General features: G+C 42.2%; 1 protein-coding gene across 3 annotated transcripts in view; it reads left to right on the top strand.

Annotated features, from left to right (window-relative positions):
• LOC307151475 overlaps positions 1-16,699 on the top strand; it is a 54,658-nt gene that overhangs the window by 30,094 nt on the left and 7,865 nt on the right. For 2 of the 3 annotated variants that reach the window (XM_079859539.1, XM_079859540.1), the window contains exons 7-12: positions 38-168; positions 305-375; positions 575-697; positions 10,150-10,245; positions 11,823-11,951; positions 12,589-12,732. In XM_079859539.1, coding sequence (XP_079715665.1) covers positions 38-168; positions 305-375; positions 575-697; positions 10,150-10,245; positions 11,823-11,951; positions 12,589-12,732 — 694 coding nt within the window. The remainder of the gene's footprint in view (positions 1-37; positions 169-304; positions 376-574; positions 698-10,149; positions 10,246-11,822; positions 11,952-12,588; positions 12,733-16,699) is intronic. The other variant, XM_079859541.1, reaches the window with a different exon arrangement.

The raw sequence follows: 16,699 nt of genomic DNA, 5'->3' as shown, positions 1-16,699 counted from the left end.
AGTGTGTGTTATTAATAAACACTATGATGTTCTACAGGTTGAAAGAACACAATGGAAAAGAAATAGAAAGTGTTTCTCGTGAACTTCAAATTATATTTAAATGTTTAACGTCTAGCACAGAAAATGTTACTACAAAGGGAATGACAAAAGCTCTAAACATTACAGATGGTAAGTTAAAAATTATGTGCATGAGCTATAGATACAGTTTCAGTATTATCCATTGTTTTATCCACTTAAAAGTGTTATCCACTTTTATTTGGATGAGTTTGAATCCATAGAAGATTTAATCACTGTTTTATTTTAGTTTGTGAGCAACAGGATGCAGCAGAATATCTTCAGAAGATTCTGAGTGAGATTGAACCTAAAACAGCCAAGGTACGATCGAAAAAAAAACACACATAATAATCAGCAATGATCAGCAATGGGATGAGGCACTGTAATGTTAGTTTTTTTTTTTTTTTTTTTTTTTTTTTTAAATTAAAAGATATGTAAATGTACAGTTTATTGTTAATACTAGTCAAATTAATGAATTAACTTTAGACAAATAAGTCACAATATTCATAATATTTTACAGATATTTCAGGGAAAGAAGAAACACTCAACTATCTGTCTGCATAACAACCATGAACGCATTGAGGAAATAAATTCATTTTTTTCTTTGGCTATTGATTTGGATCAAAATGAGGAAATTAATGTAGTAAGTATTATGACTTAATAAATGCAGTAATTTTTAAATTGAACCAAATTAGCATTAATAATATAAAATGAACTACCGGTTGCTTTCTGGTCTCATTAGAAGCATGTTTTTACATACATTTCTGCAAAAGCTGAAATACATTTTGAAATGTCCACTAGTGCTAAATGAAATACTTTTACTGACACTGATCATGAGCAGAAGAATAAAGAACATAATTCGACAATTGTAACGTATAGTTTTAGTTCTCTTACGAGAGGTTCTCTCGTATTGCGTAAGTAAGCTTACGCTACGGGTAAAGTCATCGTTTCTCGAGATATGAAGCCAAAAAATTATCCTTAATTTTGCATTTATTGTCAACGCAGTGCAGCAGCTAGCAGACCTAGAGCAGGCAATCTAGCGTGCTCATTGGTCGCTCCGCGGCAACTGCATCAGCCTACCAGTGAGCCTGGCGTGACGTCGCGCCCAATGAGGAATGGGTTCGCGCTCATCCAGCCAGCACAGGCCGCCTCCCCCACGGGGCCCCCGGCCTAAGATCTCGCTGAAACCCGAGCCTGCGAAGTCCTCCTAGCACGCGCAGGGAGGAAAAGACGGCTGAGTCCTGCCGCGGCCGGACCACCATCAAAGCGCACTTATTTACCTCTGCCAGTCCCCTTAGAAAAGGCTACTGCAGTAGTGTTCACCGCAGCCAACGAGTCAGTTACACAACTCGCTCGCCTGCACTCAAACGCCGTTTTTACGGCGACCCAGAGAAATCTCAAAAAGAGTATAAAGTCTGGTTATCCGGCTCACGCCGATGGTGTTATGAGTGTAGTAAATGTGCCCACACCCCAGTGTTCACCCCTACACACAAGCACGATCTCCCCTGTGTACCCCACAGAGCACACTCCCATAAAGCGCGCACACGCCGCTCGAGTGTTAAATGTAGGAAATGTGCCCACGATCCAGTGCCCACACCTACACATTGCCCGCTCTGTCTCACAATCTCGGGGGTTAGATCACATAAAACCCCCCGCCATCGTCCATGTTGTGAATGTAAGCCCTGTGCCCGCCTACGAGCGCTCACACTTGCTAGTAAACACATTGACGGCCACACCGCTTTCGCGTCGCGGGTTTCTCACTGCAAAATGTTCTCTGTCCCAAGGGACCGAGCTATTGAACACTGTCCGGCCGGTTGTCGCTATCAGCGAGCTTCCGTTCCCCAGCATCAACGAGCACCGTGCAAACACCTCTGTTACGAGTCCCCTGTCCCGCACAGTACAGTGGACGGGACCCAGAGGCCATTCGACCCCTAGCCATGAATGCGAAAGCATGGGAGGCTATCCCGGGTGTGTCAGAATGGGTGCTGGACACTGTGAAATGGGGCTATTCGCTGCAGTTCGCTCGCCATCCCCCGCGCTTTCGAGCACGGACCGAGACGAGAGTGAATACAGAAGCAGCCCATCTGCTTCATGCAGAAATAGCGAAACTATTATGCAAAGGGGCGATAGAACGAGTACATCCTTCCCTGACCGAGGCGGGCTTTTACAGCCGTTATTTCCTCGTTGTCAAGAAGGACGGAGCTCTCAGACCTATATTAGATCTGAGATATTTGAACAAAGCTCTCATGAGACGGCCGTTCAAAATGCTCACGACCAGACAAATCCTCGCGCAAATCCGCCCGAGGGACTGGTTTATTTCTCTCGATCTGAAAGACGCATACTTTCAGATTCAGATTATACCCCGTCACAGGCCATTCTTGAGATTCGCCTTCAACGGCCAGGTATATCAATACACCGTCCTCCCGTTTGGCCTGTCTCTAGCACCCCGTACGTTTACGAAGTGCATGGACTCGGGGATGCGAATTCTGAACTATTTGGACGACTGGTTGAATCTAGCGCAGTCAGAGGAAGAACTCATTTCTCACAGACTAGCGCTTCTCAGTCACCTGGAAAGCTTGGGTCTCTCAGTAAACTGGACCAAGAGCGCATTAATACCCAGCCAGTCAATTTCCTTCTTGGGAATAGAACTGGACTCGGTGGCTATGACGGCCAGACTGTCAACACAGCGTGCGCGCCGTGTTCGACATCTCGCCGCGTCTCAGCCCTGCAGCCCTGGCTGGCGGCTGAGTGGTACCAACGGGGAGTTACGATGGGAGTTATCTCACACCGGAAAGCGATCTCGACAGACGCCTCCAACTTGGGTTGGGGGGCGCTTTGAGGGCAGACCGGTCTATGGCCTCTGGTCAGACCAGGAGAAAGGCCTTCACATAAACTGTCTGGAGATGCTCGCGGTCGAGAACACACTGAAACATTTTCTCCCATGCCTGCAAGTACACCATGTGTTAGTCCGCACGGACAACATGTCAGTGGTGAACCGTGACATGTACGTGAACCGTCAGGGCGGAATCGGATCCAAAATCCTCTGCACACTGGCGGAGCGCCTCCTCGTCTGGGCTCAGGGTTCACTGCGCTCGCTGAGAGCCGCGCATGTGCCTGGCCACCTGAACAACGGCCCAGACAGGCTGTCCAGAGACAACGTTCCCCCCGGGGAATGGTCTCTACACCACCAGACAGTCCAGCTGCTATGGTGCCTCTTTGGCAGAGCAGAAGTCGACCTCTTTGCAACAGGCGACAACGCTCACTGCCCAAGATTCTTCTCGAAGAACGAGGACGCACTGGCCCAAGTCTGGCCCAGCGTCCCGTTGTACGCTTTTCCCCCGGTTTCGATGTTACCACAGGTGATCGCGAAGATCAGGGAAACGCGCCACTCAGTGCTCCTCATAGCCCCGCACTGGGAGAACCATGGTCATGGTTCCCGGATTTGATGCGGCTGGCAGACTCAGCCCCATGGCCGATCCCGGTGAGATCAGCCCGCGGTTCGATCTGGCATCCCCATCCAGAGCGCTGGTCTCTGCATGCGTGGAGAATCAACGGATACTTGTTGATACTTGTTGAAGGGGTCGTGAACACGATCACGCAGTCTAGAGCCCCCTCTACAAGACGGCTCTACGCGTCAAAATGGTCTGTGTTTAACAAGTGGTGCACGGGACAAAATCTAAACCCACAGACGTGTGGGGTTCCGTGGGTTTTGGGATTCCTTCAGGAGCTACTGGACGCGGGCAGGTCCCCCTCCACACTCAAAGTTTACGTTGCAGCTATTGCAGCGTTCGCCGACTCGGCGTCCGGCCGTGCATTAGGAAGGAATGAACTCATCACCTGCTTCCTCCGAGGAGCCAGGAGGATGAATCCCCCACGGCCCCCCTCGGTCCCGATTTGGGATTTGTCTTTGATCCTAGAGGCCCTGAAAGCTTATCCCTTCGAACCTTTGAACTCTGTGGATCTGAAATATCTTGCGTTCAAAACCGTTTTTCTGATAGCTCTGTCTTCAGTTAAACGCGTGGGTGACTTGCATGCGTTATCAGTTAACGCAGCGTGTCTTGAGTTTGGACCTAATGACTCCTTAGTCATTCTCAAATCGAGGCACGGTTACTTCCCCAAGGTGTTGGGCACTCCTTTCAGAGCACAGGTCATTTCCCTCTCAGCTCTGCCGGCTTCCGGCAGCGAGGATGGTAGTAACCTCCTCTGCCCTGTCAGGGCTCTGAGGAATTACATCACGTGCTCTGCCGCTTTCAGGCGCTCGGAGCAGCTTTTTGTTTTGTTCGGAGGGCGCACCAAGGGTCTCGCCGCCTCGAAACACAGTCTGTCCAGATGGATAGTGGATGCTATTGCGGCAGCTTACGCATCCAGAAACCTGCAGTGCCCCTTGGGCATTCGGGCTCATTCCACCAGAGGCATGGCCTCTTCGTGGGCTTGGTCCAGTGGGCTGGGCCTCCCCCTCTACATTTGTTAGGTTTTATAACCTGGAAGTTCCCGCCCAGCAGGCTTAACTTTTATCAGTCTAAGTCGTGTGTACGCCCTGCTCAGACTATTGTGCGCAGGCTAATCACTCGATGTAGCTCTCCTGGTCGAGCTGCACCAGAAAGGGTTGTGTCAGTATCTGTATAGACCGGCCGAGCCGCTCTACACCCCCTAATGTGTGCTTATGAACATGTGCTGGCCCACTCTGTTGGCCACCTATTTCCCACCTATCAGTGTTCCCCGGGCTTCCCTGAGATTCATGTTGTGGATGCTAGGCGCGCACAGCGTTGACGAGTTCCCGTAGCGTAAGCTTACTTACGCAATACGAGAGAACCTCTCGTAAGAGAACGATACTTGGTTACTATACGTAACCTCGGTTCTCTCTAGAAGAGGGAACGAGTATTGCGTAACCCGCCGTGTTCGCGCCACAAGCTCATGTCGCTTCAGTCGACGAAAACCAGAGAATCAGCCTCCGAGCCTTCCTTTTATACGCTAAGCCACCTCCCATTCTGGCGGGCTGTGACGCGTGAGGGCGCGCCGTCACGCCAGGCTTACTGGTAGGCTGCGGAGCACGCTAGATAGCCTGCTCTAGGTCTGCTAGCTGCTGCACCGCGTTGACAATAAATGCAAAATTAAGGATAATTTTTTGGCTTCATATCTCGAGAAAAGATGACTTTACCCGTAGCGTAAGCTTAGTTACGCAATACTCGTTCCCTCTTCTAGAGAGAACCGAGGTTACGTTTAGTAACCAAGTATCGTTTTAGTTTTAGTTCTGTTCCTGTTTCTACACTGAACAAAATTATAAACGCAACACTTTTGTTTCTCAAAGATCTAAGACTTTTTTTTATGTACACAAAAGACCTATTTCTCTCAAATATTGTTCACAAATCTGTCTAAATCTGTGTTAGTGAGCACTTATTTGCCAAGATAATCCATCTCACAGGTGTGGCGTATCAAGATGCTGATTAGACAGCATGATTATTGCACAGGTGTGCCTTAGGCTGGCCTCAATAAAAGGCCACTCTAAAATGTGCAGTTTTATCACACAGCACAATGCCACAGATGTCACAAGTTTTGAGGGAGCGTGCAATTGGCATGCTGACTGCAGGAATGTCCACCAGAGCTGTTGCCCGTGAATTGAATCTTCATTTCTCTACCATAAGTCCTCTCCAAAGGCGTTTCAGAAAATTTGGCAGTACATCCATCTGGCCTCACAACCGAAGACCACGTGTAACCACACCAGCCCAGGACCTCCACATCCAGCATCTTCACCTCCACCTCGTCTGAGACCAGCCACCTGGACAGCTGCTGCAACAATCGGTTTGCATAACCAAAGAATTTCAGCACAAACTCTCAGAAACCATCTCAAGAAATGCTCATCTGCATGCTCGTCGTCCTCATCGGGGTCTCGACCTGACTGCAGTTCTACGTCGTAACCGACTTGAGTGGGCAAATGCTCACATTCGATGGCGTCTGGCACTTTGGAGAGGTGTTCTCTTCACGGATGAATCCCAGTTTTCACTGTACAGGGCAGATGGCAGACATGTATGGTGTTGTGTGGGTGTGCAGTTTGCTGATGTCAACGTTGTGGATCGAGTGGCCCATGGTGGCGGTGGGGTTATGGTATGGGCAGGCGTATGCATGCCCGCCGATAGGGGAGGACAAACGGGTCTGTTGTCCCAGGCCCAGGGTAGGGGGGTGGACCAGAACTGGGCCCTCATTAAATTATGGTATAATTAAAAAAAACACACATTTAAAATAGGCCATTAAAAATGTAATATTTGAGTTAAATAAAAGCTTTTTATTTGTTTTCTTCTTAATTGTCCTTGAAATAGTGGTCAAGAACTACTTGACGGTTATATTTTAAGCCCGACCCGAAACCGAGGTCCGTTTCGAACCCAATGTCCGTTTCTCACAGTAAATACCTTATTTTTTTATTTTTTGCAATATGCTGTATTTTTTTGATTGCTTGCAACTATGATTTAAAAAAATAGGCCACATGTAGGCTACAAACACCGTTTCACAGAGGCACAGCGGCCCCCTCATCAGTCAGCACACACACACAAAAAAAAAAAAAAAGTTTAAAAAAAGACTTATTAATTACGAAACTTTGCTGTGGTTGAACAGGTGAAACATTCACAAATTCTCCTGAAACTCAAACATTAAACTTCAAAACAAAGTTTGTGCAGGTGCACAACAATTTACACAAATATATTCTTCTCAGTAGGCTACGAGTTATAAACAGCAACAAGAGTTGATGGTTTCAGCGCGTCCCCTGATTCCGGTAAAATGAATAAAAATTATTTTAGAAAGAGCAGAGGAGAGGAGAGCAAGATCAGAGGAGAGGAACAGGAGAGGAAGAGCAGAGGAGAGGAGAGGAAGATCAGAGGAGAGGAACAGGAGAGGAAGATCAGAGGAGAGAAACAGGAGAGGGAGAGAAAGGGAAAAGGAGAGGTCTGGGTGCGGGGGGGCCCATTTAAGATTATCTCGTCCCGGGCCCAGGCAAGACTGTCAGCTGGCCTGGGCGTATGTTATGGACAACGAACACAGGTGCATTTTATTGATGGCATTTTGAATGCACAGAGATATCGTGACGAGATCCTGAGGCTCATTGTTGTGCCATTCATCCACGACCATCACCTCATGTTGCAGCATGATAATGCACGGCCCCATGTTGCAAGGATCTGTACACAATTCCTGGAAGCTGAAAACATCCCAGTTCTTGCATGGCCAGCATACTCACTGGACATCTCACCCATTAAGCATATTTGGGATGCTCTGGATCGGCGTATACGACAGCATGTTCCAGGTCCTGCCAATATCCAGCAACTTCACACAGCCATTGACGAGGAGTGGACCAACATTCCACAGGCCACAATCAACAACCTGATCAACTCAATGCGAAGGAGATGTGTTGCACTGTGTGAGGCAAATGGTGGTCACATTCCCTTCGGCAGTAATCATGCTGTCTAATCAGCATCTTGATATGCCACACCTGTGAGGTGGATGGATTATCTCGGCAAAGAAGTGCTCACTAACACAGCTTTAGTGAACAATATTTGAGAGAAATAGGCCTTTTGTGTATATAGAAGAAATCTTAGATATTTGAGTTCAGCTCATGAAATGGGGGCAAAACCAAAAGTGTTGCGTTTATAATTTTGTTCAGTGTAGTTAGTTAACTTGGTTGTTCCCTTCTGTTGATTACCCTTTTCATGTGTATAAGGCCTGATTTTCACTAGTTTATTTGTCTGGTATCATCAGTATTAAATGTGGTTGTGTTTATTAGGGGTGTAACGATATTCGAACCGAACCGAAAAACCGCGATACACCACCAACGATACGAATCGCGATACTCTCATGGCGTACCGAACACGCCCGCCCCGCCCCCATTGGACCTCATGTCTTATGTGTACACAACGAATACAGCGTTGTTGCCTAACCACCATTAACCACATTTAATCGCAATAAGCTCAGTGTTTTGTTACTTTCGATAATAAGCAAGGTGTAATCTTTCAGATTCTGTCTATTTGATCACGAAATTCAAACATGAAATGTCGTTTTGGCGCTCTTTGAAATTGCGTGACAGGCTCCTCATTTAAAGCGGCAGCGCGGAGCGCGAGTAAACGCGAGCATCTCTTCCTCAGTTACAGAATAAACATGAATGGACACCTGAAGGTATGTTGAAAGATACAGTATACTTACTGAAAGGCATCATAACTCGTGTAATCGCTAAGTCAGTGTTTCAACAGCGGAAATACGTCAATAAAACACTTAGTTTTTCATATAGCTTTATTTACCTCAGACAAGTCATTCAGTGTCCACAGCTTGTTGGTTTGCTAAGGAAATGAACCCTTTCACTAAATAAATGCACTGTATTGATATATTATAGTTTACTTAACCTGTTAATGACATCTTGATTATTTAATGTATGTTTAAAATATCTGTCATGAAAATGACAGCAACTGTGTAAATGATTATATTTCAATAGTAAATTAGAGTAAAAACATATGTTAATGTAAAAACTGCCTTATGTACAGTTTACATGTTTTCATACAATTTGTTACTTGAGTGTTGATTATTATTATATCTAAAAATAAATAGCAACTGAATTTAGGCTAAAAGTCTAGGCTCTGTTGTTAAGCTTTAATGTTATAGTAATGTGAAAGTAAGGGCTCCTGTATAGTTTACAGCATTAGCAGATCATTTTTTTTATCCTTGCGAGACGTTTACTTGTAATTGAATTAATTTAAAGACAAAGACACAATTTGTTAATTAAAGCACTGTTTAAAAAAAAACAAAAACAAAAAAAAAAGCAATTTTAGCTTTCTAAACCCCCACCCCACCTAAATGAACCGAACCGAACCGAGACGTCAAAACCGTGGGACGTACCGAACCGTCAGTTTTGTGTATCGTTACACCCCTAGTGTTTATTGTATCCTGCTGCGATCTGTGTTTTTCCAGTTTTCTGTGTGGATTTAGTAAAGACTGTTTTTGTTATCTACTCCTTTCGTTGTGCACATTACTACAACCATTCAAGTAAAATAATACTAGACCTAGAAATTATTTTTTGTTGCGGTTTTCTTTAATTTTTTGGTTTGGTTTGGATATCACAAGCCCCACTTTAAACCCAGAGCCCATCCAGCCATCACCCCACTGCACAGACATAACGGCATGGCCTGCTGCTATGCACGAGCCAGCGCCAGAAACAAGGACTGAGGAAGCCATTTCCCCGGAGCCTAAACCTCACAAAAAAAGTCTGACCTGCTGTGTGAGCTGGTATCATCATGTGTTGCCATAGGATTATTAGTGGAGTTTGAGGGAATGGAGGAAGACCCTGTCCACCCACCCACCAAAGAGGGTGAGCTGCAGCTGGCCTCTGTATTGTATAATGAATTGGAAGAGGATATTTGTATGAATCTCCCATCCCCACTGGTTTGCCCAGCTCAAAGTCTCCTGCGTCTCCAGAGATCCCTAACCCTAACAGACAGTCTTCCACTGGTTCCCTTCAGCCAACTTGGCTCCTCCTCTGACGTCCTCTGTGTCGATTTGCCTCGGATCTTCTGGTCTCCAACTTCAACCCGGCAAGTGGATCTCATGGCTCCACCTCCAGCCACTGAGCCCATCACTACACTTCGGCCTGTCGACCTGTCGGCTCCACCCTCTCTCGGCTCCTTCTGGGACCATCGTGCACATTACTACAACCAGTACCTTTGAATATTTAATTCCAGATAAAGTTAGTGATCTTATTGTGATCATTTCTCATCAAATGATCTGAGCGGATCCACAATAACTTTAAAGCTGTAGAGTAGACTGGACGACAATTTTAGTGACTTAGGGACTGTTTGTTTCTCCGTTACGTCTCCTGGGTAATAAAAGAGCAACTTCTGAGCAATAAAATATGTTGTAGTCTCTTCTGAGTATGAATTATAGATTTATTGAAATCAAAACTTAGGCAGGGTTGGGTTTTGGATGATATGTTTCAATTTAAAAGCCCAAGTTTGCATGAAATGTACTGTATCTTAACATGTTTTTCACATTATTCAACATAAGAACAGAAATCACTAATAGAGTCACGTTATTTCCATGTGATCAGTTTTATTGTTTTGCTTGTTTCAGCAAAATAGTTTTGATGCACAGTTTGAAGTAATGCTCATGGAGGGAGAGGATCAGCTGTTCTGTGCAAACTGCAACACTATGACTGACATGGAAATGGTGAGATTTACATTTTACAAGTTTCTGTCACAAAAAGATGATGTGACCGAGTGTTTATGGCAGCATGAACATTTGAAATATCAACAGCAGGTCATAAAATCAAGTTTTCTGCGACCTAAAGATAGGAGCACCCTTAGCTGAACCTCTCTGACTTCAGACATCTTATTTCAGAGTGTCCCGACCTTATGTGCTTGAACCCATAATTTTATGACTTTGTACAGATTTTTTATTTATTTATTTATTTTTAACTGGAATATTAATGTTTATTTTAAATAATTTGGGGGTGTTACAGATCGTAGGTGATGTCTGATACATACAGACCAGGCCACATGCATGTGATTCACAGATTAGTTGCAAAGTTTAACCATCATATAGTTCATCACTTGCATGTGTTTCTAAGACGTATCAATTAAAAAATTCAACCGATTCTAAACAATTCAAGCACAAGAACAGGTCAAAAAGGGGAGGGGCTAAGTTAACAGGGCCGTAAGTTGTGGGCCTGTTACTTTGATGTCACAAAGCATAGCATTCCTGAATAGCTCATTTTGAAACACTGTTTGGATGGATTTTTACCATAATATGGTGCTTGTGTACACACTGCGGTGAGGACACCTAATTATGTAAAAGTGTTTTTTGCATAATAGTTCCCCTTTAGTCAAACAACAAAACTCTGCTTTAACAAAACTAAATATAACTAAAGGATTAAATGTAATATTGTTTCTATGCTTGTAATTATTGTATTTGTTCTTATTTTATTACTGATTATTAACTTGTCTTTAATAATGTTTGAAATGTATTAATTAGTCTAATAGTGCTGTGGTAGTAAAAGTGGGCTTTAAGTAATGAATAAAACGTTGAAAAAAAATTTACATTTACTAACAACCCCCCTCCCCTTTTTTTTTTTTGCTGATCCGAAAAGGATCTGATCCATAGCTTTAGTGAATTGTTGCACCCCTAAAATTATTTATCCATGCACATAACTATATTATTTTTTAAATCCATGTGTCTTTGTAATATTTAATCAAAAAGTTAACTTCCCACAGCGAAATCTTTTCTCTGATGATGTGTATCATAATCCCTCTCCTCCAGCAAACTGTCGCTCCCATGAGATCGCTGCTAGGGGTACAACAGAGCACAAAACTTATGTTTCATATCATATTACGGTTTTTGAGTCACGGATCGGATACTTTTTCGGGATCAGCAAAAAAAAAAAAAAAAAATTTAAGGGGCAGAAGTAACTTTGCTGTTCATTTATCACTTACAGGCCACTTTAAGTACTCCGATACCACAGCAAAAACTACTAGCCTAATACAGTTAAAATATTATTAAAGACAAGTGAACAGGCAGTAATAAAATAAGAACAAATGCACAAATTACAAGCATAAATACAATAGTTACACATAAAGTGGTATTCGGGTGCAGAAATGTAATGTTTGATTAACATTAGTGACAGACTTTTAACTGTGAGAGATATTGTTAGTTGAGAAACATGATCTTACTACCTGATTTTGAAAACAGATTATAATATTTTCAACCCTAATCTTGATATGATTGAAGTTTGACTATATTTCTTTCAGAAATACACCATTCCTGAGTTGCCAGAAGTCCTGGCTCTACATTTGAAGAGGTTTTACTTGGATTACAACTACATGACTTATCGGAAGAACAACTGTCCTGTTAAAATTCCTCTCCGGTTATCAGCTCAGGTTTGACTACTCTGTGATCTCTGTGAAAATTGCTTAGGACCATGTTAGGGTCTAAGGAGACGTACAAACTTTTCCCTGTCCAATTGCTGATTTGGGAAATCTAAGCTATTCTTGCAGCTCGCCATTCTAAAGTAAAGGATTTGGACGTTGACTGGTGCTATTTTATAATGACATTAATTAGGCAACATTTATAAGGCGGAGATCTGAAACTGTTTAGCTGCTTACAATTTCAAGGTTATTTGTTACACGCACATTTGAGAAATGATCGTAAGATCGAATATTGGACAATTTCTATGCAACATTTTATAAATGAGGCCCCACGGCCATTGATAAATAAGACCTCTAAAGATGTAAGATGATCTTTCACTGCACCACTATTTAGATCAGGAGTTCTAAACTCTGGCCCTGAGATCCACTTTCCTGCAGATTTTTGCTCCAACCCAAAACATGAGCAAGCTAATCAAAGTCTTTAGGATTGCTATAAGGTTATAGGCAGGTGATTTTGATCAGGGTTGGAGCTAAACTCTGCAGGATAATGTCTCTTGAGGGCCATTGGGAGCTTTAGAAAATCACAGATTTAGAATTTTTATTATTATTTTATTATAATTTTAAATATATTTATTGTCTGTTATTTCAGGAAGAGGATGGTGTTCGTCATGACTATGACCTGTACGCTATAGTGAATCACACTGGTTCCCTCAGTGGTGGACACTACTATGCTGACATCAAGTCATTTCAGGATAAACAGTGGTATCGATTTAATGATTCCAGGGTGCACATGGTGAGTTTCTCTCTCTTTAATATTATTTTATAAATTATTAAAATGCTTCAAAGCTTAATGTCCAATTAGCCCTTTTTGCATGGGACATCTTCACAAAGATCATAGTTGACATCATACAAACATGCACATTTATTTCAAGATTTAAATTAAAAAAAATGTAAGTGACATGTGAAGGCCAAGTATGGTAACCCAGAATTTAACTCAGAATTTGTTCTCTGCATTTAACCTCATCCAAGTTAGTGCACACACATTAGGATCAGTGAGAAAGTGAGCACACACACACACACACCGCAAAATGTGGACGCACACACCCGGAGCAGTGGGTAGCCATTTCGCTTTGGCGCCCGGGGAGCGGCTGGGTGTTAGGTGCCTTGCTCAAGGGCACCTCAGTCATTTCCTGCCAGTACTGATAATTGAACCCACAACCTCTGGGTTACAAGTCAGACACTCTAACCTTTAGGCAACAACTGCATGTGACCTTTCATGCAGTGTGTAATATAGCTGCTTGTAAATGTATAACGTTTCAAAGATAAAAGTGCACAACAAATAAAGTTATTTTCTCCTAAAAGAAAAAAGCAATTCTGGACTGCCTGAAATGAGTCGAGAGTAATTCCAGTCTCACTTCCTGCTGAATAGCATAATTCAGCCAATGAAGCTATGGTCTTGATTGGCTGAACAGCGTCTCTTTGCCCCGCTCTCAAACACTGTAGTTTATCTGAGACTGGAAGAGTTTGGTTTGTGTTGTTCATGTCGAGAAGACGCTGTTTTCTGCTGCCAAAGCAAATCCACTTTGATGAGATTGATACAGTAAAACCCACGCCATCGTTACTAATGTTGAAGATTTTATTATTTAGAAAATAAGTAATTTAACTGGTTTTTGTACACTATTATTTCCTTGTCTGTGGGTGACTTTGGCTGACTTTGGAACCTGAGAGCACAAGGTGTTGTCACAGCAGAAAATTCTATTTCAGTAATGTCACATGGTACAAAACTATTTCTCAAAATACCTATAGAATGTATTACCATGTTTGGGACAAGGAGAGGGTATATACGTTTGCTGGGCAATTTTTCTGGAGGGTCTTTCTGCAGAGGGACACTCGGCTTTGTTTGTTAATAAAGTCTAATTTTTTCTGATGTCAAATATCTTTGAAGTCATTCCCCTGAAAAGAATTGAACCACAACAAATGGCGCCCAACGTGGGGCTTGGCTTAGGAGCTGAAGGAGCCACAAAGGGATCGCTGGTGACTCACACAGACAACAGTGGCCGCTGTACTTTGAGGTGAGCAGTTTTTGCTTTTGAATAAGGTGTGTGTAAGTCACCAGTGGCCCGGATGTGGTAAGAAAAGCTTCTCCAAATTTAAAGAACTTAAAAAGTGAAAAGGAGTGTTTGATATCAGAAAAATTGCATGCATTGTCTTTGTAGATGTCAAGTAGTTGGTAAAAGCGCGGGGGGGGCTCCCGATAGTGTTTGCTAGTGCTTGTTTAATCCTGAGTGGATTCTATAACTACTGGTGATGCTGAGTTAGCGCAAAGAGTTTTGACGTACGTACGTAAGGTTCTGTGTTTGTTCATCAAGTGGGCCTTGAAGGATGATGAGCAAAAAGCATGCACACAGAGGGTTTGAATTCACTGATAAGGATATCAGTTAAGTTTTGTGTTACTTGTCAAGAGGGCCTCGATGGATGACAAGCGTACTGATATAAGGATATCAGTTATTGATGTGTTATACCTGTAAGTGGGCATTGATTGATACAGGTGTAGTTTAGCTTATAGCCTATAGATGGTTGATCTGCAGACATTTGTAAGAGGGCCTTGAAGGATACAAATGAGCATGATTGCAGATAAAGTCAATTTCCGGGTACCTTATTAATCTAATAAGAGTCTGCTCAGGGGAATTAAGGTCTTATTTCACTCTGTTGTGTTGAGGAAGTGAATCACAGAGGTTTATGGAATAGGATAGTTAAAAGTGTCATTGTGTTGATTAGTGAATATTTTAATGTATTGTTCAGATCTGACAGAGAAGGGAAAAAAATAAGTGTGTTAGATCATGTTGGTGTGCCTGTAGGATCCTGTGACTGTGCCTGTGGTTGAAAATAAGTGACCTCTGACCCTGGTTGCTTGGAGGGACAGAGAATGTGTGACTGACCTGTGAATGAAGGGACTGAAATGGTGTGTATTAAAAAAGAAAGAAAAGTAAGGGAAAACAATTGTTTCAAGATATTAACTTAGAAGAATATTGTAGTATAAAATAAGTTAAAATAATAAGATATAAATTTAATCAATAAATGTAATGATGAATATTAATAGATAAATACAAATAAGATTGCACGTGCTTAATATATTATATATTATATCTGAAGACGTCTAAAATTTGTATCTCATTATCCCTGACGACAGTGTGGAAAAAGTATTCCATTGCAGATAAATAAGTTTGTGTTAAGAGAAAAATAACTGGTGCAGTGTGCTGAAGGTTAGCGAGATTGAGTGACCAAGTTTCAAAAGTCAAAAATACTTTACAGAAGTTGATGAGAGTAAAAAATAAGAGGAATTCCTTGATGATAGTTGAGAAACATACTAGATTATTGTGAACACAGCATGCAAATATAGAAAAAGTCTGATTTTATGATAGGGAAAATTATTTAATTGAATTATTCTCAGATCATCAGAGTTATATTATTGCTGATATATAAAAACAGAACTAGCTTGCTTTTTCCTGCAATGAAGAACTGCTTACTAATAGAATAAGGGAACTGCTATGGTCAACCAGTGAGATTTTTAATATAAAAGAACCAGTGAAAAGATGCAGGTTAAAAAAGTAGAATGTAGATAAAGAGCTAATAGCTTATATGTAAAAGTTCAATTTGACTCATGCAGATCTCTGAGTGTTCAAATTGCAGATGGAAACAGTGTCCTGTGGAAGCAACAAGAGGGCAAAGGGCATAGACATGAATGCAGAGACACTGACGCAGAGAAGAAGAGAGTGGGTGAGGGGTTCTCAGCTCCCCTCCTGAAGTTCAAAAAGACCCAAAAAGACTGAGTTAATGCAAAGACTGGAAAAGGTGAATCTTTCACTTGAGACTTTTCCTAAGGACAAAGAAAATCCTGAGATGCAAAACTGTTACAGGATTGATCAAAATCCCAAACTGAGAAGAGACAGAAAAACAGCGGAGGATATTCCGCACTGCAAGGGCCTTTGAGTGACAGCCTATAGGCTGACAAAACACGCAGAGCAACAGCCAAGCTAAAAGAAGAACTGACCCTTACGGCACCACAGGTGTGACAAAACTAATGAACACTCCAGAGACTGCGTCAAATTTAGTTCATTATTATATTAACTTAATTCATTCTGATTATTCACTGGTCTCATAGCAATTCTTTATATTCTCTGCTAAACTAACCCTCTCTGCTCTTTCAATAGGTAAGTCCAGCTCTATAAGAAAAAGAAAATACAGAGAAGTGGGTGCTAAACTCACCGAATAGTTAAAACTGAGGCTGGATTTGGTATAGTGAGGGCTATTAAATTAGACAACATTGCTAAAAGCGTGATAGAATTATTCTCTGGCAAAGAAAAAGATAGACACAAAATGTCAAAGAATTATTATTTTTGCTTGTAAAACAATGATACTGGTCACTCCATCTTGTTTTAATAATTCTAGAGATAGATTGGAGAAGGAAAATAACTCCAAAAGTCCAAAATTATTTAATTAAAAATGCTGTCAAAACTGGGATAATGAGATGGAAATGTTATTGGCCATGGATCCAAGATTAGGCAGAGATCTCCAATTTTATTCTTAAAGAAGCTCATGAGAAAAAACAAAAAGAATATGAAAAAGTAGACCAAGAAAATGACAAAATGCATTTGAGAAATTACAATTGGCTGTCTTACTCTCAAACTGCACCATACTAAGGCCTATTATTCTGAAATATTTAATCTATTAGAGTTTGGGAAAAAACAAGAAAAAAGGGT

The sequence above is a fragment of the Squalius cephalus genome (assembly GCF_949319135.1).
Source record: "Squalius cephalus genome assembly, chromosome: 23".
In the NCBI taxonomy this organism is placed as follows: Eukaryota; Metazoa; Chordata; class Actinopteri; order Cypriniformes; family Leuciscidae; genus Squalius; species Squalius cephalus.
This window is presented reverse-complemented; position numbering and strand designations above follow the sequence as displayed.